General features: G+C 47.6%; 11 protein-coding genes and 1 non-coding gene across 12 annotated transcripts; 5 read left to right on the top strand and 7 right to left on the bottom strand.

The window, feature by feature from the left end:
- Window positions 1-492: 492 nt before the first annotated feature.
- On the top strand, window positions 493-1,851 carry MCYG_00200 (AAR2 domain-containing protein; the record flags this gene model as incomplete). The annotated part of the gene is made up of 1 exon (XM_002850050.1): window positions 493-1,851. One exon carries the CDS (start codon window positions 493-495, stop codon window positions 1,849-1,851), a length of 1,359 nt encoding a protein of 452 aa, XP_002850096.1.
- A 102-nt stretch (window positions 1,852-1,953) lies between these two features.
- Window positions 1,954-3,018, bottom strand: MCYG_00199 (40S ribosomal protein S16; the record flags this gene model as incomplete). Its single annotated transcript, XM_002850049.1, has 4 exons — window positions 1,954-2,449; window positions 2,633-2,704; window positions 2,774-2,796; window positions 2,877-3,018. 4 exons carry the CDS (start codon window positions 2,920-2,922, stop codon window positions 2,159-2,161), a joined length of 432 nt encoding a protein of 143 aa, XP_002850095.1.
- A 256-nt stretch (window positions 3,019-3,274) lies between these two features.
- On the top strand, window positions 3,275-3,935 carry MCYG_00198 (mitochondrial 54S ribosomal protein YmL23; the record flags this gene model as incomplete). Its single annotated transcript, XM_002850048.1, has 3 exons — window positions 3,275-3,295; window positions 3,374-3,734; window positions 3,805-3,935. The coding sequence occupies 3 exons, from the start codon at window positions 3,275-3,277 to the stop codon at window positions 3,933-3,935; spliced, it is 513 nt and encodes a 170-aa protein (XP_002850094.1).
- Window positions 3,936-4,220: 285 nt separating this feature from the next.
- On the bottom strand, window positions 4,221-5,264 carry MCYG_00197 (urate oxidase UaZ; the record flags this gene model as incomplete). Its single annotated transcript, XM_002850047.1, has 3 exons — window positions 4,221-4,354; window positions 4,418-5,064; window positions 5,125-5,264. The coding sequence occupies 3 exons, from the start codon at window positions 5,262-5,264 to the stop codon at window positions 4,221-4,223; spliced, it is 921 nt and encodes a 306-aa protein (XP_002850093.1).
- Window positions 5,265-6,132: 868 nt separating this feature from the next.
- MCYG_00196 (sterility protein Ste20) lies at window positions 6,133-10,252 on the bottom strand (the record flags this gene model as incomplete). The annotated part of the gene is made up of 4 exons (XM_002850046.1): window positions 6,133-6,319; window positions 6,391-6,557; window positions 6,619-8,468; window positions 8,503-10,252. The coding sequence occupies 4 exons, from the start codon at window positions 10,250-10,252 to the stop codon at window positions 6,133-6,135; spliced, it is 3,954 nt and encodes a 1,317-aa protein (XP_002850092.1).
- Window positions 10,253-11,057: 805 nt separating this feature from the next.
- On the top strand, window positions 11,058-12,981 carry MCYG_00195 (LON peptidase N-terminal domain and RING finger protein 3; the record flags this gene model as incomplete). Its single annotated transcript, XM_002850045.1, has 2 exons — window positions 11,058-12,367; window positions 12,429-12,981. The coding sequence occupies 2 exons, from the start codon at window positions 11,058-11,060 to the stop codon at window positions 12,979-12,981; spliced, it is 1,863 nt and encodes a 620-aa protein (XP_002850091.1).
- A 332-nt stretch (window positions 12,982-13,313) lies between these two features.
- Window positions 13,314-14,942, bottom strand: MCYG_00194 (conserved hypothetical protein; the record flags this gene model as incomplete). Its single annotated transcript, XM_002850044.1, has 3 exons — window positions 13,314-13,335; window positions 13,403-14,603; window positions 14,678-14,942. 3 exons carry the CDS (start codon window positions 14,940-14,942, stop codon window positions 13,314-13,316), a joined length of 1,488 nt encoding a protein of 495 aa, XP_002850090.1.
- Window positions 14,943-15,428: 486 nt separating this feature from the next.
- On the bottom strand, window positions 15,429-17,870 carry MCYG_00193 (actin-like protein ARP8; the record flags this gene model as incomplete). Its single annotated transcript, XM_002850043.1, has 4 exons — window positions 15,429-17,084; window positions 17,155-17,560; window positions 17,675-17,753; window positions 17,834-17,870. The coding sequence occupies 4 exons, from the start codon at window positions 17,868-17,870 to the stop codon at window positions 15,429-15,431; spliced, it is 2,178 nt and encodes a 725-aa protein (XP_002850089.1).
- Window positions 17,871-18,581: 711 nt separating this feature from the next.
- On the top strand, window positions 18,582-19,517 carry MCYG_00192 (ADP-ribosylation factor 1; the record flags this gene model as incomplete). Its single annotated transcript, XM_002850042.1, has 5 exons — window positions 18,582-18,659; window positions 18,760-18,798; window positions 18,912-18,995; window positions 19,089-19,412; window positions 19,491-19,517. 5 exons carry the CDS (start codon window positions 18,582-18,584, stop codon window positions 19,515-19,517), a joined length of 552 nt encoding a protein of 183 aa, XP_002850088.1.
- A 268-nt stretch (window positions 19,518-19,785) lies between these two features.
- MCYG_10504 lies at window positions 19,786-19,881 on the bottom strand. Its single transcript has one exon. It is a non-coding gene; the product is annotated as a tRNA-Pro (tRNA).
- A 313-nt stretch (window positions 19,882-20,194) lies between these two features.
- MCYG_00191 (conserved hypothetical protein) lies at window positions 20,195-21,466 on the top strand (the record flags this gene model as incomplete). The annotated part of the gene is made up of 4 exons (XM_002850041.1): window positions 20,195-20,448; window positions 20,518-20,786; window positions 20,845-21,050; window positions 21,122-21,466. 4 exons carry the CDS (start codon window positions 20,195-20,197, stop codon window positions 21,464-21,466), a joined length of 1,074 nt encoding a protein of 357 aa, XP_002850087.1.
- Window positions 21,467-21,825: 359 nt separating this feature from the next.
- MCYG_00190 (GEL1 protein) lies at window positions 21,826-23,448 on the bottom strand (the record flags this gene model as incomplete). Its single annotated transcript, XM_002850040.1, has 6 exons — window positions 21,826-22,602; window positions 22,644-22,864; window positions 22,924-23,134; window positions 23,183-23,195; window positions 23,259-23,298; window positions 23,358-23,448. The coding sequence occupies 6 exons, from the start codon at window positions 23,446-23,448 to the stop codon at window positions 21,826-21,828; spliced, it is 1,353 nt and encodes a 450-aa protein (XP_002850086.1).
- Window positions 23,449-24,268: the final 820 nt, after the last annotated feature.

Here is a 24,268-nt window from a genome sequence, read left to right as displayed (position 1 = left end):
ACAAAGAAAGGATGGAAACAAATCAGAGAGTACCTCTTGGTATCTCTCTCTTATGTTCTGTGGATGGAATAAACGCGAAGAACGGCATTTTTCGCCTGGTCTTCTAAAAATTTCCCCTTTGTCAACCTTGCTCTCCCAGCTGCTGCAGATTTTAGCGATATTGCAAAATATATCTACAAAATGCAAGTGACGATTGAGCAGCTTCAAAAAAAAAAAAAAAAAAAAAAAAAAGCATTCTAGTGGTGTAAACTGTATACTCAGCATATTTATTTGTAGTAATTGCACAGCCAGAATTCTACTTTCATAGCTTAAATATTTAGTTTGGCGGCTCTGCGATAACTGTCAAATATATATGTATTGCGGCAACACCCTTAGAATAAATCTTCAACTCCTTCATAAACGTTACATCTCCCCCCGCTCCATAACCGTCATCCATATTTATATTATTTACTCCAGGTGTTTCAAGGCTGCACAGTATAATACTCGCATCCCATGTCCGTGTCTCTTCAACCCTCGCCAACAGTCCTTATCAACAACCTCCCCGCTAAAACGCTTGTAGGAGTTGATCTCCTGGCCTTCGCATCAGCCCCGAATTTCCATGGAATAAAAGAGCTCCCGGTTGGAGTGCATATCCTGTATACAGGCACAACTGATAGTTTCTCGCTACGGTGTGGAGAGTGGTTTGTGGTTACAAACTCGAATGAAGGCGGACAAAATAGCTCTGGTATTGATGTCCGACTAAGGCATTGGGACGAATCGGTGGAATATTTGGCTCTAGTGGACGAGAGTAAAGATGAAGGGAGACAGCGGGCAATGCAGCAACGGGCCAATCTGAGTCAAATATGGGCAGCTGGAGGTTTACTGGCATATCGGTCTCGGACAAACAAGAACGATGGCAGACAGGAGGCTTCTGATACCACACCCGCATACGATGAATGGAGCAGCCTTTCCAGCTACATCACCCCCTCCGTTCTAGAGCGAATACTAGGTCGTGCCGAGCTGGATTCTGAAGGTCGGCCTAGATGGATGATTTCTTCTGGAAGCTCAGCCGCGAGGGATGACGACAAGATACCCGGCCTTGCAAGCAAAGGGGCTGCCAAAATGAGTGGAAAATTGGCAGAAGACGAGAAAGAGCTACGATTTTTGCCGGTGGACTTGAAAAATACCTGGCCACCCGGCGCAGTAGGGCGTGAACGGACAGAGGCAGCCCGTGATCGTTCATGGGCCTTGGGACACATATGCGAATGGGCAACACACAATAGCAGAGCCCCTGGAAGAGTCATCGATGATCAGAGCCTCAGTGAGGGTGAAGCTCAGATTCTGGGTGAACTACAAATTACTTTCCTCACGGCACTAACATTGATCAATTTCTCCTGTCAGGAGCAGTGGATGAGGCTGTTACAGTTAGTATTTACATGCCAAAAGGCCGTTGAAGAAAGGCAGCAGTTCTTTATAGAGGCAATCCGTCTTCTTAAGCTTCAACTAGCGCACAACGACGATGTTGAGGGAGGGTTGTTGGAGATGGATGGAGATGATGGCGGCACGATGGTGAAAAATATCCTGATGAAATTCCGAAGAATAATATATGAAGACTTGACTGTTGATGTGCCGGGGGTTAAGGGGGAGTTTATGGAATTGGAGACATGGGTAAAAGAAGAGTATGGATGGGAGCTGGTAAGGGAGTCGACAGTGCAAAGAGGTATGCTTGAATTGGAAGATGGAGAACAGGTCGAAATGGAGATTAATGGTGCTGAGGAAGAGGATGAAACCGGGGATTATGCACCAGTGATTGTTGACCTAGGTGAAGCTGGGGAAGTCGAGGATGTTGATATGCTGGATAACCGCATGTAGCATGCTCACATAAGTATGAAGGTCTATAATGATTAGTAGTCATAATCTGTTATGATCAAAATCTCCCAACATATAATGCATGATTCCGAGTAGAAAAATCCTTAAACAAGAGAAGAAAAGTAGGATTTAATATTTTAGGGCAAAAACATCTGGCCTATTTATTCTATGTCCAGACATTTCCCATATGCTGGATCATATTTTAACATCAACCATTAGGGGGCAGACACAAGCAGATACAACAACCCACAAATATCGCGCTCAGCAAAACAACCCATCCCCATAAACCCGTCCATTTCCGTTGCGACTTTTAACGATAAGATTTCTGGTATCTGGCGCGGGCACCGGGACCACCGAAGACCTTTGGCTCGCAGCGTCTGTTATCGGCGACGAGGAGAGTTCGGTCATACTGGACAAGGGCTTGCTTCAGCTGGTTCTTGGAGTGTTCATCAACGAATTTCTGGTAGTAGGCGACTATCGACTTGGCGATGGCTTGTCTGATAGCGTAGATCTGGGAAGTGTGACCACCACCGGTGACGCGGACACGGATATCGACACCGGCAAATTTGTCAAGGCCGACGATGAGGATGGGTTCGTAGACCTGTGTGGGACCATGTTAGAGATCCGATATTGAAGTACTCTCGCCGCAACAATGCCTGGTATCTTTTTTTCTTCATCTGGGAATTCCATATGCTTCCGTCCTCCATTCTTCATCTTGTTGTCCAGCTCATTATTTCCCACATTTTCCTACTGCAAAAGCCCCGGATGTAGGTTGTTTCCGTACCTTGAATTTGAGGAGCTCTGGCTTAACGAGAGCGAGAGGTTGGCCGTTGACCTTGATGAGGCCCTTGCCTTGCTGTTCGGATAATTAGCCATGTGTCCTGGAATCCCCTTTCAATACCGCCCTTCAACGTCGGATTCGTACCTTGCAGTGAGCGACAGCGGTGGCTATATAGTAAATCCTGTCAGTAATTCATGGCTCCTTTTTTTTTCTTTTCAATAAACAGCCTCGACAAAAAATCACATACCCGTCTTCTTCTTGCCGAAGCATTGCACGCTGGGAGTACTGGCCATGGTGAATGTGATGGCAGCGTTCGACGTGCGGGATACGGTGTGAATGTGGAAAAGTTGTCTGCTTCGTTCACCGTCGCGAATCGCTGGAGTTGAAAATTGACGATATTGAAAGTTTCGAGGTGTGGGAGTTCGCTTAGTGGGGATTTTTAGGGTAGTGTCACGTGACTGATATAACTCGTTTTTAGAGAAGCAAAAAGCTTTCAAGCAAGACGAAAGACGAAGTTGGTGGAGGAAACTCGACGCAATTGACAAAGAGAAGGCTTGAGAGGGAGACTTTGTCATGCTGCTAGGCTGGGCGACTGTATGAGAAAGAAGAATATACTGTGGACGCGCTGATAATCTGCCTGAAGCCATGTCTCAAACCGTTGGAAAAGTACGTCCTTTGAGTGTCGATTTCGATTTATCGACGGCGTTGGTTGATGAAGATACATGCTGACTGGGTTGATTGAAGACTCGCCTGGCCTATTCTCGGGCATGGCACGCCATAGACATCGGATCTGATCCCCGAAGCCTGGGCCGCGTTGCATCGTCCATCGCTGTTTTCCTGATGGGAAAACATAAACCAATCTACGATCCCTCTACAGACTGCGGCGACTACGTCGTTGCTCTTGGATGTCGCAATGTTCACACCACAGGAAAGAAAAGAGCCCAGAAGCTGTACTATACACACAACACTCGACCGGGAAGCTTAAAGTCGATGTCCATGGACCAGATGATTGAGAAATGGGGAGGCGCCGAGGTTTTGAGAAAGGCTGTCAAGGGAATGCTGCCAAAGAATAGACTACGGGAGAAGAGGATGGCTCGATTGAAGGGTTAGTAGCACTACACCGTTCATCTGTGTCCTGTCTTTCGCGTTAAGCTCTACTAACTTCTCTTAAACAGCCTTTGAAGGGCTTGAACATCCTTATAAGGAAAATATTGTCAGGTTCAACGGACAAAGCACCTCGATTGCGGATATGCCTGAAGTACGTGAGGCACTACAGAATGCGAAAACAGAAGCTCTTTCGCATTAGCAACATTGATTTATTATCTATTTATTCCCCTATCTTTCCCCCCTGTCGAGTGCATACGCACGGAGTCATTTTTGTCGGGCCCTTTTGATTGTATTACTATTCTTTCCTTTGTATCAAGGAGACGTTTTGATGTTAGACTTTAGTTCTATGTACAATATGTATACGGTTTGATATCATGTACAACCAAGATAGTACAGATAATTCTATCAACATAAGAAAGCATAAGACCCTGTCTGCCAGGTGGATATTTTGACCCAAGTACCTATCCTATATACAGCATCGAATCTATAGCTTTGACTTCTTCCCTCCGATGCCATCACGTCCAACGGTGCATTTGATGAGACCGCTGGCGCCTGATCCTGGCAGATAGACCTCCGCATCTTTACCAGTATTCTTCAAACCCTTGTGCCAGCTCAGATCTATAAAACACGAGTTAGCATGTGTATCTCTCGTACAAGGTAATCCCAGGGGAACTATCTTACCAAGCTGGAAATAGTGCTTGTTGGGAAGGCTGAGCTCAGCCGTCTCCAGCAGTGGCTGAGCGGCAAGCATCCGTTCTCCCATTTTATACATGGTATTCTGAACACTTGCGCTGTTGTCACTGCTGAAGATGTCCAAGATGATGCCACGAGAGGCTTCCCAAGTATCGTCAAACTTGGTAGCTGAACGCCGTACTTGCTCCAGGTCAACGAATGTCGACCATGTCCAGGCAGAATCGACATCTGTGCTTAGAATCCGATCCCAGGTCTCAGGAAGAGTGGTATACTCATCTCTCACGAAACCATGGAACTGCGAGTTGGTGCTCTTCAAGACGGAGAGGCCGGAGAGGGAGGTCTTGATATCGATTCCTTTGCCCTCCGTGACAGTAACATCTGCAGACCTGACTTCAGAGGCATCCTTTAGGAACGAATGGGGATGTGGTTTGCCGTTGATATTCATCCGGGACCACCGCTGTGCCACTACATGAACATGGGCTACATGGATATGCTTGTACTTTTGTACGAAGTGGTCTCCAACAATCGAGGCAAAGAGCTCTGGAGGTGTGACGGGATTCTGCTTTGCTAAGATATAAATGGTATTCTTTATCGAATCAGTCGCTACCACGACACTGTTGTCTGCCTTGGTATACCTGGTAATATGCCATTATCAATCAGCTGCTTTTACGGAACAGTCGCGACGAAATACATACGAGACATCGATATCACCCTCGAGCATCGTGCAGACGGTCATCTCGACCACCGTCTGGGTTCCTGCAGCCTCGTCTCGATGTACTTTGTACACACGAACGTTCTCCTTGCCATAGCGAGCTGCAGCTAACCTGGAGGCCATCACTATATATCTATGTATAATTCTGGGATTGAATAGTAGAAGGAAATATAATAGAAGTTCAGGGCTCGTTATCGACTGGATATAATATATGTAGTTATGTATATTCTTACAAATAGACAAAAGGGGACGCAGGAAGCCCGGGAAGTCCCCTGATATTTATATACAAAAGAGGTCTCAGTCCCATGCACAGGAAATAATGGGATCAGCCTCTATAACTAGCTTAACTAAGGGCCCGCCTCCCTGAAAGTAGCTAACGGGGTTGAAACCAGGCATTAGCTGTTAACTAATGGCGGCTAGTTCCGTAGATAGAGGCGCAGCTCTAACTACTCTACATTGAATCCTTTGGGCTACCAAACCACGTAAATATCAAGAGTGCAGGTTCTCGCAGTAGATGAACTGTTCTATACCAGATTTCGAGCGTATATATCACTATCCTTGGGATAAAATCTAGAAATTGACCCAATATCGAGTTTATCAAGGTTACTACTTGGAGGAAGCTCTGCCACACTCATCGGCCAGCTCCGATGCCCGCCATCACTGGCGACCGCCGCGGGAACGCCAGCCACCATTGCGAGATTTAGCGTTGCCAAGTGGCGTCGACTTTGATAAGCAATGCAGAGTTCACAATAGGGTGAACTCCTTCCAAGGGAGACTAAGGGAAGAAAAGGTGATTTAAGATATCCTACACTGTATCGCTGTATTCAAGCCCCAAGACCCAGCTCCGTGCAAAACAAGATACATAAAATGATAAATGGCACCAAAACTCCGGGAGATCTTTACGCAGTGGTACGTTGGAACGCAGGAAACAACAAAGCATGAAGCGTAGATAACATAGAATAAGTTGGGGGAAGAGGGAAGATACAAAGCCCTACTCTGACATTTCGGAATCAGAGCCAGAGTCATCTCCGAAGATGATACGTCTGACCACGCTTTTGTCAAACAATTCCAGGGCAAAACGTCGAGCGGATAGCCGGAAATGATGGCTCTCTAGAATAACAAGGACCTTTTCGAAGAGGTCGATACGCCGGAAACAATCAGGGCGGTTTGTTTTGAGCCTGTTATCAGGAAACCATATTAGTATCTCCGGCCAACCGCGGTCTAGCCAGTAGAGGAAACAAAAACATACACCTGCAAGTCTGCTGCCGCTTTTTTGGCAAGAACAGTGTTCCCCATGTCGATGACAAGGCTCAGTATCTTCTGTTTTAGTGGGTCGGAGTCCCTGGATGCAGCTTTGTATCTGTTCCTCGCCGCCTTGTCTTCTTCGGTACGAGCGTGGTATGGCTCAAATTGTACCTAAAAGCAACGTTAATTAGCCCAAGAATAGTAAGTGTTTCCCCCCCAAAATCTGACATACCGAATATAATTTGCTCAGGTTCAGTGGCATGCACGACCCCAACGAGCGTCCTCGCTGATCAACGGCTGCATCCCACCCGGCTTCAATGAGCATCTCAAGGCCATGCTGACTTCTGGATACCAGTCCCAAGACAAAAAATGCCGTTCCACGCATAGTCATGACTGCTGCATTTTCCGCTATCTCCACTATCCTTTCCACAATATCCGTTTCTTCTAAAAAGGGCGCACTGAGGTCCATTGAGCCTACATTACCGATAGCCCATAGCGAACCTTTGACTTTTAGCAACACCTCCGCGTCTTCTTCATCAAGTTGGAAGTCTCGCAATGTCGATGCAAATTCGTAGAAATGGCCGGACTGCTCTAGAAGCTTGCATCCTTCTGCCGTACGTGCAAGCTCTCGGTAAAAATGCGGGGGCACAAGGCCAATATCTTGCATCTCGACTATATCATTCAGAGCTAAACTGTTCCGACGGGGTTGGTCAATATATGCACGGGATAACGATGCCTCTACCAATCCAACGTATGCATCGTTTCTTCCTAAGAACCAGTCGTCCATCTCCTGAGTGATATAGTCGAGCCCGTCGAGGTAGTGGTACCCAACTGACGTAGATAGAAAACGAAGTAGCAATGGAGCGCCAATTTCCCCTAGATGGTCCAAGGATGGGCGGCACTTGACAACATATTCCAGGTAGTCTCTTTGGTTACATGCTTCCTCTAGTATTTTGACGGCAACTTGGCAAACAGTGACGTCCGGGTCATATAGCTGGGTCACAAGGAGTTCAATAACCCATTCGACAGGGGTTCCTTCCAAAACTTTTCCAATCACGTAATTTCGTAACAGTTTCGTAGAGAAGATACGGATATCCTTTGACCCCGTAGTCAGCGCTTTCGAAAGGATAACTCGTAGATGGCTCTCGTGGGTGAAGTCCATATTCCCAAGAAGCGTCTGGATAAGATCATTCCGGTCTGTTAATTCAACAATGTGATAAAACATATTAAGCATATGCCATCTTTCCATCATCTGGATGCCATTGGGTTCGCTACTCAGGGTGCCTAAAAGTGCAAAATATCCGCCACTAAGGGTATCAGCCATTTGCTCACGGGAGAACAAAGGCGACAAGGAGGTCAGGCCACTCATTCGGTCAACTTGAGCTAAACACTCGGCTATTTGACGTAGAAGTTTATTCTGGGCTAGATATTTTGACCCTTCAGGGCTCTGGACGAGGCAGCGCATTAAAGCACAGCCAGTTCGGATATATCGGCGATTGGGTTTGGTATTGCGAACCATTGAAAACCTGTACTTGAATGGCCGATAGAAGCCTACTAGTCGCTTAATGAACTTGGAGCCTTTGATAGCTTCATCTAACCGTTTGGGGTTTGTTAGTGGTCCTTCGATGATGTTTAGGATAAGGTCCCATTTCCATTTCATGAAGTTAACAGAACTAAGAACGTTGGTGTCCAAAATAGCAGTGCGGAACTGAGCTTCATCCATTGTGGCACTGAGTTTGGATTTGCTCTGTTCTCCTGTAAACAAAGATGCTGGTATTTCGGCGCTGACGTAGTATCTGCCGCTGACATCTGATATATCGTCAGATCGAGTCATTGTCCGATTGATGCTTTCCATTTGGTAGATGGTTGATGTAGAAAGATACTGGTTGTCGGATCTCCCCTTGAGTGAGGAGGATGACGGGAGAAGGCTAGGAAGAAGGTGGAGATTGGAACACATGGAAGAGGGCAAGCAACGTTGAGCACGTCTTAAAACCTCTGCGAGGAGTAGAGTTGTCTTCCTTTTTAAGGAGAGATCAGGCTCATCTTCGATCAGATCAGATAACACCTGGATGCGCGAGTTAGCTTAGTCCAGATACTTGTTAGACACGGGGTGTACATGCATTGATCAATCCTGCTTCAACTAATAAGGCCAAAATGAGCCCAGAAAAGTGGGCAGTTAAATCAAAAGCATTATCCTCATCTTCATAAACTGCGCGTGTTTGTTTCTTTTCTTGGTCAGATTTCATATTAGCCACTCGGCCGTATGTTGTGAGTCTCCTTCCAGCCAGGAACGAGGAGGACCAGGAAGGGGGCTTGATACGAAGGGCATCAAATAGAAGTTCTAGAATCAGATCTCTGGATTGAGGGTCCGGAAACTGCAAAGAAAGGAGTAGTGATTGGAGTGGCCTCTCTGGGTTCTGGGCAAGTGTTAGTATGCCAGGCCACGTTTTGAGCATTGCGGATATAGCTTTCGCGGAGAACTTCAACTTCAAATGGCGGTCGCTGTCCGGAACAGTCTCGGTGAAGTTTGCGAAGACAGAATTCAGCTCACATCCTGCCCGGAGGTATTTTCTGCTCCTAGGGGTATCCAAGACGTGAACAAAACCAGCTGCCAAACTCTCAGATGCCCCAAAGGTGCCTTCTCCTAGTACATCGTTCAAGGTGCCGATTCCACCGGCAGAGAATAACAGTGCCGGGTCCTTGACAAGAAGCTCCGCAATTGTCATGATACAGATGTTACGTAGGCGGTCGTCCCGGTGCTCGGCTATCGATACGAGTGTTCGTACCACTGAGCGTGAGAGCTCTCGAACGCCATCTTTGACATCTAGGAATGCACGAACAAACTTAAGCGCCTGTTCACGCTCCATGCTAGCCTTAGACTCCTTGACAAGAGAGAGCATCACTAGTTCATCCGTATGCAGGGCCCTGATCACCTGGATAGACTTCCTATCAGCAATTGCATATCGAGTTAACCTGTAGCCTGCCGCCACAACATCACGACTTTCGCTCAGCAGCATAACCTGTACCCTTAGGCCAAACACAGACCACTCTAGGTCATATTTAAGGGTGGGATAGCGTTTAAACAAGTCCACCAAATTGTTTGCCCGGTCGACATAATAATCGGGCGACATGCCTGCAGCTTCTAGCTCTTGTAAGGTTTCAGAGAGTACAACTGTCGGAGATTCCGACTCGCTATCCTCATCCTCAAAGCTTTCACCGGTTGCATGGGTAGTTGCTCTCGAGGGAGACCGACCCGAGCCTGCATTGAAAAAGGTAGATAGTCTTCTGGCCTCCGGAGCTTCTATGGGCGTCAATTGAGCACGCATCAACTCCTCCTCCAGCTCGTTCTGAAGCTGTGCTATTTTCCGATGGGAAGAACTGAGCTCTGACTCCACCCTCAAACGCTGCTCCTTTGTCTGCTTCATATTTTTCGCCAGCAAGGCTTCCAGCATATTTTCAGTCCCGGTCTTAATCTTTATCTCTTTCTCAATCTGGCCGCGGATGATGGCCTGCCGCTGCTCAGTAGTCGGAGCTTCCGTATCGCCAACACCATTTCCCCGACCGTGGTTGATCGACTCTGGCGGGCGTGGAGTCGCATTTCTTGATATACTGGCGTGTCTTAGCTCCGAGTTGAAGCTCCCCTGTGTGATATTGGACGGGGTTAACGAGGCGCTCTTTGCGCTGAGCGACGCCTGGGTGCCCGACGACGAAGGGCCAGGGTGGCGCGAAGCGGTAGTCGAAACGGCATCATGCCAGCTCCCATCGGCAGATTCATCATCGGCACTAGATGAGGAGCGCTTGCTGTCACCAAACACACGGTATTGCGTGGGCGTCGCAGAGGTTGCTCGATCATGGAATGTCGCCATGGATCTCCATCTAGCAGCCCCCGGGGGGTTCACTGTCCGAGTGGAGAGTGCGTTTCATGCATCGGTTGCGTATAAGGGGGTATGATGCGACGTAGATTAACTGGCATTAGAGGCCATCGAGGGTTCGTCTGCGTTTGTGCTTCTTCTTTCTGGCGTCGAGATAGATTCGTGATAAGCAAGAGACGCCGTTTTTGCCTTTTTGATCCCCCACAGCCCAGAAGGAGTGGCAGATTTTAGTGGGGTTGCCGAGTTATTATGTTATTATGTAATAGAGACTTCCTCAGTCAACCTAGTTATAATATGAAAACACTCACGTGATCATCTTTAAGGCATCCATTAAATTGTTGCTTTTTGTGACTTCGAGGATGTTTTTTTTTTTTGATATCCTCAAGTTTATATTCACTGCTTCGTTTACTTGAAGACACATGTTTTTTTCACCATGGGGATATTATTAGAGCCTGCTATACACCGTTGCCACAGATATTAATTTGATGCGAAGTGCCCAGGTCGACTGGCCGGACTACATGGAAACTCAGCCCGGGTCTACCATATCCCAGTCGAATCCTCGATGAGTGGCTCTAGCGATCTCTCTGCTGGGGGAGCGGATGCGGATAGTGAATCTACGTTCTATCACCACTTAATACGGCTAATACAATGTAATCGCTGCTCTCTTCCGCTCAGAGCACCAGTAGAGCTGCCATGCGGAAGCACCATTTGTCGGTCATGCATCCCGCAGACACACCAAAGGAGCAATATAACATATCCTGGGACATCAGAACGTAGCCTAGGATTTGAATGTCCTTCAATGTGCTCTCTGGATGCCAAACAGTATGTTCCGGAGCACTGTTTAGCAGATTGCAACCTGGATATCACCCTCGGCAATGTGGTAGATATACTGGACAGATGTGTAAATACCTGCCTCTCTAAAGGATTACCTGATCGAGATATTCCCGTTGGACTTCATATATTTACCTCAGGAACCAGTTTGGAGGAACAAAGCCCGGAATTTCAGGTACATGGTGGCCGCTTAATAGGGACTTACTCCCTCGCGACCAAAGGCCATGTCCCCATTACTTCCAACATTACATATACATTCGACGAGCAAGACAGGGAAAGCTTGAATAACCTGGATGAGGAGGTCCTAGAGGAGATAAAGTTGAGTGTGCTCAAAGAGCTAGACTGTCAGATCTGCTATTCCCTTATGGTTGACCCGTACACCACCGTCTGTGGCCATACATTTTGCAGGCTGTGCGTTACTCGAATGCTTGATAATTCAAGCCTCTGTCCGGTATGCCGGAGGAAGTTACCAATGATATTGCCTACCGACCCTGGAAACAAAGTCTTGGACACCCTTACCTCTATGCTTTTCCCTGACCGGGTTACTTTGCGTCTAGAGGGCATAAGGAGCGAAGAACATGTGCCTTCCAGTACCAGCGAATTACCCCTATTTGTGTGCACGGTTTCCTTTCCATCTATGCCGACCTACTTACACGTTTTCGAGCCGCGGTATCGGCGTATGATTCTGCGAGTGGTTGAGAATGGCGGTCGGCGATTTGGCTCGGTCATGTTCAACCGAAATGGCGAGTTAGGAGGACAAATTGAGAACTGCGTATATGCACAGTATGGTACTTTGCTCGAAATTGATCGGCTGGAGTCCCTGCCTGGAGGTAGGACTCTGATACGTGCTACAGGCCGGTATAGATTCCGCATTCTTTCTGGTAGCGAGTATGATGGCTGTAAGGTTGGGAGCGTACAGCGTCTAGACGACATTCGCATACCAGATGAAGAGATGATAGAAGCTGAAGAGATCTCAGCTTCTAAGGAGGATGGCGATGTAAGCTATCTGAATACTTTATCCACGCAAAAATTGTTCCAGATTGGCACCAAATTTGTGACAAATTGCCGATCTAACAATGCCTCCTGGCTCAACGAGAGGATGATCTCAGCATATGGTGAACCGCCAACGGATCCTGCCATTTTCCCTTACTGGCTTGCAAGTGTGCTACCAATACCTTCAGAGGAGAAATATAAATTGCTTTCAGTCACGACAGTTCGCGGCAGACTAAAAATATGCGCAAAATGGGCGGAGCAAATAGAGAAAGATGATAAACAGCTGTAAGTATATGCAATATCAAACCTTCGGCTCTGAGAAGGTAATCACTAACTATCAACTAAGGCTACGAAAGGGTACTAGAACAGGTTCTCACATCTCCGCACTTCTACCATTTCTATTCATGTTTTGCATCTGGTTTCTGCCAGCTTTCATCTCGGCTATTTTGAACTTCGCCAATATCTCATCGCCCAACTCATCCACCACCAACTCTTCTCCGTTCAGCGTATCGTTCTCTGTTTTCCCTCTTGGGTTCTCACTCACATATTCATCATCCAGCTCGTTCTCACCTCCTCTTAATACAGATGAAAACCGCGCGTCGAATGGTTTCGTTTATCCCAGTTTCAATATATCGCAATATTTTTCAAAAAATTTACTATTTGGGGGTGTTATAGTTGTTTGCGTGGCAAGAGTTTTACGCCGATTTATTGAGGTAATTCACCAGCACCAGCGTACTGCCATGCCGGTGAGTAATAACACCGCTACCACTCCCGCGGCTGGCGAGAGTGGCAACAGTTCCAATATAGGTACAGAGCACAACTATACAGAGGGAGAAACGAGAGATGACAGCTCTGCAACATCTATGGACGACACAAGTTCTATTGAACTAGATGGGTAGCCTCGTGTTGGCTTTTAGAATGCTAAATGGCTTTATATACATACATTCAATGGATAGAGTATTGATTCTGTTAGGGAGCTTTCGATATGGTTGAATATAAAGAAGTTCTGTGACGTGATGAGGTGCATACATTGAACGAATATTATATGATGTAAACCTATGCACAAATGGCATCAAAACCCTTGCCATAACGAAGCGCTGCAGCTTTTTAAAAATTTTTAGTTAGACACCAGATATTACACTTGAAAACGCCAAAGTATATCAAGATATCAAAGAGTGATGTAGACAAAATTGAAGAAATTGAGCGAGCAGCCGAGCAGACTGGGAAGTGTTCAGTACTTTCTATGCAAACGCCTATATAACGCCACAGTCAGAGATAAGTAATAGTACGTGGTTTTGCTCCTATATTGAAGTAGTTTACTCGTCGTGGTCATTATCAGCCATTTCTTCGTCACCATGTGCGTCGGCTGTATTTTGACTCTTCTCCGGCTCTTGTGGGGAAAATGGGTTTGTGTATTTAGAATCAATTTGAGCACGATGCCCTGCTCGTTTATGGGACTCTTCTTCGATGGGATCACGGAGTTTGACTTGTATCTGATCCACTTGGTCTTCTTTAACTGTGGCTCGGGTGGGCGCCAAGCCTGCACGGGCAATCTTTTGAGAACGCTCTGGTTTTATGCGTGTCTTCGATATGATCGGATAATAGTATGCTCCTTTTTGGCTTAGGCGGAAGGAGTCGCGTTCACCTTCTGGTATCTCGGCTGGATCGAACAAGACTATGGAGACATCCTTGTATTTGTGCTCCGTGTTCAAGACCTGCGAGTTTGTCGCATATGTTCGGAGCCGGTCATAGTGGTGGTATTTGTCTCCGGTTGAGCTTTCATGCGCATAATTAGATGGGCTATCTCGTTCCGGGTTAGTCATGTTGAGACTTCGTCGGATTTGTTTTGTTGAGCTCTGCTTCTGAGGGAGATATAAATCATAATCGTATGGCACTGGCCCTGGGTCTGGATAAAGGGCCGGATTTGCTCTGTGTAGCTGAGTCTTGGAAGTGTGTTCTTGCAAGACTCGCGGCTCTGGTGACGAGGGAATAAGAATTGACATGTCCATGCGATCATCCCGGCGTCCATTAATAGGTGGAATTGGTGTTTTGTCGAACTTGAATTGTAAGAAACCACCGGAATCAGGAAATCCGTCCACATCGGGAATGACAGGAAAGAAGCCAACTGGCTTGAGTTTTGGGTTGTCTGGATGAACAGGATTTGCCCACGCATCAAGTTCAGCCTTAGTTGGTGCTAAACCTTGAATCTGGCTCGAAGTGTCTGGACCAATATGCTTGCTCTTCGGATAAGCGATATCAAACCCTTTTTGGATGTACTTTTTGACGTATGTGGGGTCATCGCGGGATGGTTTTGGTTTCTGCCCCTTACGAGCACCTCCAATGAAGACAGACCCCTTTGTATCGATACCACGGACCATTCCGCCGGACGCAATATATTGTGTTCGCCTTAGGAAACTGACATTCACATTCTTTGGTGCCGGGTTCCGCAGCTGATCCAAAGACATCAACAGCGGAAGGTCTGCTGGATCTAATGGCGGGGGATTCTCTGGCGCCATAATTGCTGTAGGGGTAAGAAGAATCAGTCACTCTGCTCAAAAAGGCCTTCATATTTTATTGCGAAACCCAGGAACGTACCACTCTCATCCCCCAAATGTAGACCTGGTATGCCTACCAAATCAATTGGCATGCCACCCTCAGCATCGACATCAATATTTGGCTCTTCCCGGCGCACCATATTGGACGCAAAGCCCGCGGTTAGGAATCGCTCCAGTCCTTCGTGCGGGATGTCTAGAAACTTTGGGGGCATCTCTGGCGGGGGAAGGTCATTGCGATACCTCAGAGACGCAATATATTCTTGGTGGTAGCTGCCGGAAGGGCCGCTATCCTTTGATTTCGACATATTCTCCTCCGTCTAGGCCTTAGAGTGTTGTATTGGACGGTTTCTAGTCGGCGGAGGAAGATTAGTATGCGGTTTTGCGCCTGCGCAGCCAAGCTCAAAGACAGTGAATTTGTACCTTCCACTTCGATCGAATGGGTAGCGCAAGAAAGACGGAATATCCGTATATCAGCTCAAGACTAGACACTTCCAACGAGCCTTTGTATCGAGTCTAAGGCGTTCGTTGTGGAGAAATGACAAGCTTGTGCTCTTCTTTTTGAGAAGTTTCATGAACCAAAGAAGCTATTCTGCCAAGCTTCACCGCTCTATGGAAAAAAATTACTCCTTGTCCTGTATTATGTAATCAATAGAGAGTATAAAGCGGCGAACAATAAGAAGTCAGGATGATGATCAATAGTAAAGCAGTGTTGTCAATTATAAAAAGGACTTATTCAGAATACCATTCTAACATCCGTAAAATTCGTAGCATCACAAAATGAAGCAGCTCTATCACCACTGCCACATGCATTTATAAGTCATTACTCTGCTCCCGAGCCGGTCATATTCTAGCCTCCCTATAAAGCTATCATTCGATGCATCTAGCTTGCCAAACACACTAGCCCCTTTCCATACAACCACTTGCGGGTCAAGCTCTCGAGGTGGTGTGCCAACCATGATATGGTTTGCAATGTCAGGGCGCTTGAGTTGCATTCTCTCCTCGAGGAAGGCATGGAAACCAGAAACAAGACTACCGCCCCCGATTACAAGGACCCCGCCAACAAAGTCATTGAATTTGCGAGCCTCGCCTCGAGCTGCATGGGTAATAGAGGTAAATATAGCATCTTCAAGAGGCCATACTGGGAGAACATCATCCCGCATCTCCACCACAGGCTGGCTTTGTGAGGTGGGCCCAACGTTCGGGGCAACCCCCGGAGTCTTCAGGGGTGTTGAAGTACCTCCTTGGGGATTCGGTGCTGTGTCAGGCGTGGGTGATCCGGCCGCAGAGGATCGTGGGGTTGCTTCAAGGTCATGTACACGCCCTAAGACGTTATGGGCCTGTGATCGACTGGGCGTAGCTTGAGGGTCTGTCCCGTTAGTATGCGACGCTCCATTTGTTATGCCATTATTCACGGCAGGCGGAGGAGAAATAGCCGCCAGAATTTCAGCTTGAGCAGTAGAACTTGGGTCATTCGGCTGTCTGTCGTAAAGGTCATACGAACGGTTAATAAGTTTTCTCCGTCCAACCAGCTTCTGGGAGTTGTCGAATATCTCCGGTTGAACCATGCCCATGGGAGCTAGTATAATTTCATCGTATGCCTTGAATGTGTACTTCCTCGTGTCTTGACCTGACACACGAAGATGAAAGTCGAACACCTGCACGGAAACATTTGTTTCATTGAGAGTTGCCACATTCTTCTTGAGCTCCTCTGCCAGTAAAAAGTCATACCGCCGGTTTAGATTGATCTCCTCATATGGGAAGTGGTCATAGAGCATCATCTTGATAAACGTCTCAGTGACATCCGAGCCGCCGTACTTCAGGTTGATGCGCGAGTTTTCAATACACATCCCTTCCTCTACACAGCAAATTGATGTCTTTTGAGCACCAACATCAACAACACAGGCGGCAGTGTACCCAGCACCAAATGTGCCAGCCACGCTCTCCTGAACGAAACATACACGGCCAAATCCGAGTTCGCGCATGAGAGTGTCTAGGATATGAGTGACGTAGACCTTTTCGTAAAGGTCGGGTATAACAAAGATGCAGGAATATTGTCCCCAGTCCTTATCCTGTGTCAAATTCAGCTGGGTTTTCATCGCATCTTCCAGAATACGAGCAATGTCCAAGAACAGCATGTTTATGCTGCTGTAATCTTTTTCATTGCACCAGCCGTTTCTCAGCGGCCAGTAGAGCTTATATCGGGGTTTAGAGAGATCCGGAATCCTCAAGGCAGCTTCACCAACCACGTATGGAGGAGCAAGTTTAGGGTTGTTAGATATTTCAGTCCATTCAACCCTCATTGCATCATTATGCTCGGAAATAGTTTCTGGCGGTGTTCTTCGATTGTAGTTTACCACCATCTCCTTGGAGTTGGGCAGGGTCCTGCGTTTGTTCAGGCGCATGTGGGCTTTCAGCTCAGCGCACATATTTGTATAAAGGTTACCAAACTGGCATCCACCTGGTTAGCCACAGCGTGCGCAAAAGAAAAAAAGAGGGTCGAGTAACAGTTTTACTCACGTCAGGCCCAAACATCTTTTCCGGCTCCATAAGTTCCCCATCATCCATTTTCAAGCGTTTTGGTTTCGGCTCTCCACCGTTTTCTTCGGACTCGTTCATATTAGACTTGTGGGCTATAACCATGGGGATTGTCTTTGGCAGAGCGTCACTAGCAAGGCCTATGCGAAGATTCTGACTTCCAACATGGACCACAACTGTCTTTGATCCAACCACCGCTTTTTCCTGCTCGTCATCCGCCTCTGCCATGGTCGCGTCTGCGTCTTCTTCTTCCGGTAGCGGTAGTTCATTGGATTTTGACATCGCAAGAGCTCTATCTCGTTCCTTTGCCGCTTTTGCCATCCGATTTCGGTTTTCTTCATTTTGTAACCGGTATGCGAGGAATTGGTCGTCTCGTTTCAAATAGTCACTGGCAAAGGTATTATAGTAAAGTTAGCTACGGCTTCAGCACGAAATTTCTATCCAGATGAAATAGAAGAGGACGGACTGGCGACTGTGCCCACTGGGGTTCAATAGCACGTACGTGTAATAATTTTTCTGGTTGATAGCAACTATTTGCGGCCAGCTCGTTAGGTCCATGCTATTATCCGTCCGCTGAAGGCCTGTATTCCATCAATGGGCAGTACGTTAGCAAAATAACTGCTGAGACTACCCTCTTGATGCCTTGGGATGCCATGCTCACCCTCATCGCGCATTGATCTGCCTGACTTCTTCCCCATTGTTGCGATGGCCTCTCCAGGCAGGATATATTCCGCGCAAACGGATCTATAATTCAGTATTCGTTAGAGCCAAATAGAGCAATAACCGATAGTGCAGTGTATAAACGAGCGTTTATGTTGTCTTCTGCCTCCACTGAACAGCGTGTGGATTGTGGGTTGCTAGGCTGGAGGTTTGCTGGCTGTTGCGGTTGTTGGTTGCGGTTTTTGGCGATGAAGCTTGGTTTTGATGGAAGCGCCACTAGTTTGTTAGAAAGAAACATCACGGCAGCCCACGCTTCCTCACCTCCAATCTGTAACTTAATAGATAATTATATTATTTTATTTTGTGATACTGTGCAGAAATCCGTTGACCTACACGTCTTTTTTTTTGTCTTACCCCTTTAAACAAATACCCGGAGAGATCTCTTTTGCCCTCTCTTGCAAGAAAGCTTTATTCGTTGAACGCTCTGCCAAAAAAAAAAGCCCCCAACGGCCATCCTTTTGAGTACCATAGCTGCAGGATAGACATCAGCCGTTCCTGTATCAAGCACTCAGTTTATATCTACCAAACGCAAAGGTCCCCGTTCCGCCGGGATACGAAACCGTCTAGACGCCCTGTACCCTGACTCCGTACGCCCGCCTATCTTGCCTAGTGGTCAGGTATTGTCCTGAGACGCTGTTGTTCTTTGACCTCATATCACTTGGCTTTCCTGGGTACATCTTCGCAGAAATATGGGTGGATCACTATCCAAGCTTGTGTCAGGCTGGTTGTGGACAAAGAAGGAAATCAGGATTCTGATATTGGGACTTGTATGAACGCTGCCCCCAACATTTACCATTATACACGTTGCAACTCAGGTCTAGAAACGTCCTTGGGAGATGAATACTAAGTCTTCCATCTGATCCGCAGGATAATGCTGGCAAAACAACACTCCTTTATCGGCTAAAGGTGCGACCCCTCGCAGACTAGACGAAACAACCTTGGAATACTACTGTGAAAGATGAGAGAGAAGCTTACACCCCCTCCGCTCCTTGGAGAGCGTGTCACGGGCAATGATATAGATCGGCGAGGTCGTGACGACAATACCTACAATTGGATTCAACGTCGAATCTGTCACATATAAGAATCTTAACTTTAATGTTTGGGTATGTAGGATTTGATATCAGATACCCCAGATATCTAGAGACAGTTTTGAACTGAACATTATCTAATATCTTTTTTTTTTTTTATCTGGCTAGGATCTTGGAGGCCAAACATCGATACGGCCTTATTGGCGATGCTACTATGCCAACACAGCGGCCGTGATATTCGTCATTGACTCGACAGACATCGAGAGACTGGGGACAGCATCAGATGAACTGGCCGCGATGCTTAACGAGGAAGAACTGCGGGAGGCAGCGCTCCTCGTATTTGCAAACAAGCAAGATCAGCCTGGTGCCAAGGGTGCAGGCGAGATATCGGAGGCCCTGAAACTGGGAGAGCTACGAGATCGAAATTGGAGTATAGTTGCATGCTCTGCCATCGACGGGAAGGGTATCAATGAGGGAATGGACTGGCTGGTGGTAAGTAATGAATCTCCTTTAAACTTGTATCTGTGTATCCTACGTTTCGGCCACTAACAGCTCTTCTCCCTGGCGTAGCAAACGGTGCAATCGGAAAACGCATGATTATGAAGAAGCATATTATTTCGTACTTAGAAACGTACAACCTAATTATATCTCAGTGACCAGTTTACTATCTATATCGCCTTTCTTCCTCTTCCTCTCCTCCTTCTCTTCATAGCTACTTTTTATCTCCCCTGAGCAAACTTCTACCGTGGTACATACAATAATCCCCAGCCAACAGGAGCCAAAACAAAACCAAATAAAATGATCACCACCCCCGCGCTCTCTGTTAGAGACAAAAAGAAGAAGAAAAAAAAGACGTTTCCGTCAGGGCCCGAGCCGCGATTCGAACGCGGGACCTCTCGCATACAAAGTACTTAGGGTTAAGGCCCTAAGCGAGAATCATAGCCAACTAGACCACCCGGGCTTGAGGGACAAAGTCGCCGGCTTCCGCTTTTTCTGGGAGGGTGTTTACCTATACATCAAGTAGGGTCAACCTTATATGCAGATGGACAGCTCTACAGAGAGACAAGACTGCCCGACAGACATGTTGATGCTGTAGTCCATTCTAATGGATGTACCTACGTATTATACCCTGACAGGCTTGGGTTGCTTTTTATTGAATCATGCTGGCGCTTAACGCTTTTATATGCCAAGCTAGCGTTAGGCACTGCCATGCAAGATATGATTTCTCACCAAGCTTCGAATATAAACATCAACCTATTTATGCCATCTGAGCAATGGCTCAACGACGGCCGTTGCCAGTATTCCTTCGTGCATACAAGGGTCCCAGAAGCTATGTACGGCCGCTGCCTCATCATACCGTGCCAGGCCGTCAAGGAAGCCGCTTTACCAGCACACAAACCTCAGCCATCAACATGGGAACGAGGATGTCTCCGGGCACAGCGCTGGTAGGCCAATCCGGTAAATGCTACGTTATTCAACAGATACTGCAAGAGAAGGAAAACTATCCTTTGCGCGTTTACCTTGCTCAGTATGTATTTACATAGCATGACATGGGCATCTACTTTACTCCTTTATCAACCTTGCTTCGGCCGTATAGATCCGAAAGCGAGAAATTTGTGCTCAAAAACGTTGCTGATTTCGAGTACCTACGAGAGATCTATCGAAGGGTCGATGGGGATCCTTACCTGAGGCTTCCACAGGACTCGATGGTCGGGCACTCGATGTTTGTGTACAAGTACTTGACGACCGATTTTTTGAAACTGCCTTGTCAACTCGAGCTGCCGCTGGAAACGACGAAGAGGGTTTTCAGAGACGCCTTGCAGGGCCTTGCTGTGTTGCATGCGAATGATATCGTGCATAACGGTAGTACTTATATTCTCTCCCTTACCATGACTGGATTAGCTAAATGTGGTTATCTACCTAGATATCAAGGCAAACAACATCCTAGTTGATCAAGAAGATGGTAAGATAACGGACGTACGGCTAGGTGATATTGAAGATGCCGCAATCGTACCTGAAGGCAGTGAGATTGCAGGAAGACAGCTAGGAAACTGGATGTGGCGGAGTCCAGAATCGCACGCAGAAGGACCCTTAAACTCGCCTTCTGACGTCTTCTCCTTTGCAATCGTGGTAGGTAAAACACGCTAATACCCAAAATAACTACCCTTTATCAAACCCATATTAACAAAGCTTCCAACCAGTGCATCTACGCCGTTCACAAGAAAGTTATCTTCGCAGTTGATGAGAGCGAGCTAGGTGAGGGAGAAGAAAAACTGGCCCGTGTGATTGAGCGACAGATCTCGTTTTTCGCGGATCAGGATAGCATCCAGGAATTCCTGCATCATATTAGCGAAAGTCCCTGGGCCGAGATCTTCAGGGTTATTCGGGATGGATTCAACAAGGAGAATCCTCGGAGACCATTTGCGTTGTGGAAGGGCGTTGATCCGGTGTTCAAGGATCTGGTCCTTCGAATGACGCATTTCAATCCGGATAAGAGGATCACGGCACGGGAGGCACTAGCGCACGAGTGGTTTAAGGGTATATAGAATACCATGGTCATTGGCTTTCAAGACGTCATCCTGTATCTGCGTTATTTCCGTTGGAAAGGAGCTGCATAAACCGTGGTGATAAAGAGTATCATTATTTCTGTTAATACAGTCTAGAGGCAGCGTGGCCGCTCGATGAATAGCAAAGAAAAGATGAAAAAAAAAACACCATCAAATTAAGAACAAGAAAACGAGTGCAAAGACTCCTGGGGGGGGGGACTGCAATATACGACTACCGAATGCCTATTAACAAACAAGGCCCGCTGTAAGTAATTTAACAGGGCTCTCCAGCTATCCATTACCAATCCGCGGACATTAACCCGGCGATGCCCAGAAAAACAAAAAAAAAAAAAAGGGCTCTAGATCATGATCATGGATGCTCCGAAGAGGGCGGACAGGCCAACAGTGACAAGGGCAATCAATGGGGCAACGGCGAATTCAGGGGCACGGAAACCAGGAGCGGCGGCAGAGTGGGTGCTGGTTGGGGAGCCGCCCTTGCCGTTACCGCTGGTGTCAGGGCCGGAAGCCTTGGAGCCGGAGGACTGGCTGCCAGGGCCGTCGAGACCGGGGCCATCGCCGGCACCTTTGTCCATGTACTTCTGAGCATCGGCTGGGAAGGTTGGGAGCTTAGCCTCGCCGTCGACGTTCCAGCTAGGGGCATTCTTGGCAGGACACTTGCTGGCAGCGCTATTCTTGTTGTAGCCGCCGTCACCGGATGGGTTCTTGACGTTGGAGAAAGCGGTCTTGAGAGCGTTGTAGTCGGGAAGCTTGGTTGGCTTAGAGTTGCTTCCGTCCTTGATCTCGACCAATCCGTAGTTGCTGGGTTCCTGGGAGTATTCGTAGACGAGACCACCGGAGTAGACGCCGGTCATCTCGGTGGAGTAGAGGGACTTGACCTCGCTGAAGTCACGCTTTTTCAAGTTGCAGCCGTACTCGGAAAGGAAGATGGGAATGCCGTAGTCGGTGAAGTTCTTGACCTTTTGGTCCCAGCCAGAGATCTCAAAGGAAGAGGGGGAGCACCAGGAGTAATCGTTGAAGGCGAAGAAGTCACTTCGCTCCTCGTCGGAACCGCAGTTCATGTATTGGGCAGCCTCCATACGGTTGGTATCGATATCAGCCTTGCAGCGGTTAGTAATCTGTCGACTTTGGAGTAGCACACGGTCAAGACATGTCTTACAGCAGAGTAACCGACTGGAACCTGTCTCAATTTGCGCGTCTTGAGGAAGTTGCGGATATCACGGGTGGTAGCCTTGACCCAGGGGGCAACCTCGGAGGTTTTGTCGTCATTGATGACCTCGTTTCCGGAGAAGAAGGCCAGGGTGTTGTCGTACTTGGCGAACATCTGAACCGTGGCGAAGACGCTCTGGAGGTAGACGGCATTGTAAGAGATGGCAGGATCTAAGTCAGGCATCAGAGGAGATCAAATGGGCAGAAATCGGGCGAGAAAAAAGGCATACCCTCTCGGTTGATGGAGTACTTGGGGGTGTTGACGTCGAGGACGAGGTAGATGCCAGCGTCGGCCAGCAGCTTCATGCACTCGTCATGGTTCTTGGTGTTGTCGACGTGGTAGACGCGGATAGTGTTCACGCCGAGATCCTTGAAGTTCTCGAGATCTCGCTTGCAGAGATCGATTTCGGCGATGGGATCAACAACTTTGGAGGAGCCACCCTGTCGACTCTTAGCATGTTACTTTCAAGCGTGTGTCTAGGGACGTACTGGCTGGTAGTCACTACAGACATTGTTAGCAAACGACCAGCAACGACCAGCAACGACGAGCAGACAAGACACTTACAGGCCACGAATGTAGAAACGCTCGTCTCCCTTGAAGAAAGCTGTCCCCCTTGTTAGCCTCTTTTCCCCCATATTATTCACTGTTGTTTCTGCGGCCTACCGTTTCCCTTCACGGTGACGGGGGTGACGGATCCTGCCAGGGCAGAGGAGGCCCCGAGGGCAACGGCCAGAGTAGCAATAGCAGCCTTCATGGTGGAACGATAAAAGACGAAGCGATGGACGATAAGCAGGACGAAGACGGGCTGTTCAAAGAGTGATGGGAAGAAGACGCCAAAACGAGCGTTATCCCTTCCTTTCCCTTGTAGCGAATGTGATAGACGAGGAAGAGAAGAAGAAGAAGAAGATGAAGAAGTGAAAAGAGTGGAAGTTGATCTTCTTGTATCAAAAAAGATCCAACTTCTTGCTGGTGTTTTACTTTTTTTTTCTTCTGGATCCACCAAAAAAGGGAAAAAGAGCCCAAGCCGCGTAACTAAGGAAGGGCGGGTCAGGGGCGAAGTACCAGATACTCGCAGGTACTCGCAGATACTACTGAGATGCTACTGGCTGCGACAGACAGCAGGTCACTTCTACCTGATCGCCGACGGAAGCCCATCTTTTCGATCCCCTGGGCCAACAAAGCGCCAACCAAGGACGGCGTCGAAGAAACCCCCTTGTCCATGAGTGGCGGTGGCATCGATGACAGGAGACGATGAAGAAGAAGAAAATAAGAAAAAGCGAAGCGCTCATCTCATCTCGCGTTCCCCCCCCTGATGATCTCAAATCATTGTCTGTCATGCTGCTCTCCCTTCTTCCCGTCGAGTTACCCACTTGTTTCACACTGCAATGAAGCTGCACATCTCTTGGACGGCGCTTGGCCGGTGTCATGGCCTGTGATGATGCTGACGATGCTCAGGGGATACACAGATACACAGGTACATGGTGGTGTTATGCAGTTACTCATGGCTCTGGGCTCTTACATCGCAGAGACAGTCGTGATGCAGTGTTCGTAGTAAGTAGATGACCATGCAGGCT

Source organism: Microsporum canis, genomic scaffold (genome assembly GCF_000151145.1).
Source record: "Microsporum canis CBS 113480 supercont1.1 genomic scaffold, whole genome shotgun sequence".
Classification (NCBI taxonomy): Eukaryota; Fungi; Ascomycota; class Eurotiomycetes; order Onygenales; family Arthrodermataceae; genus Microsporum; species Microsporum canis.
Note: the sequence above shows the minus strand (reverse complement) of the source record. Positions and strands in the feature narration are given on the sequence as shown.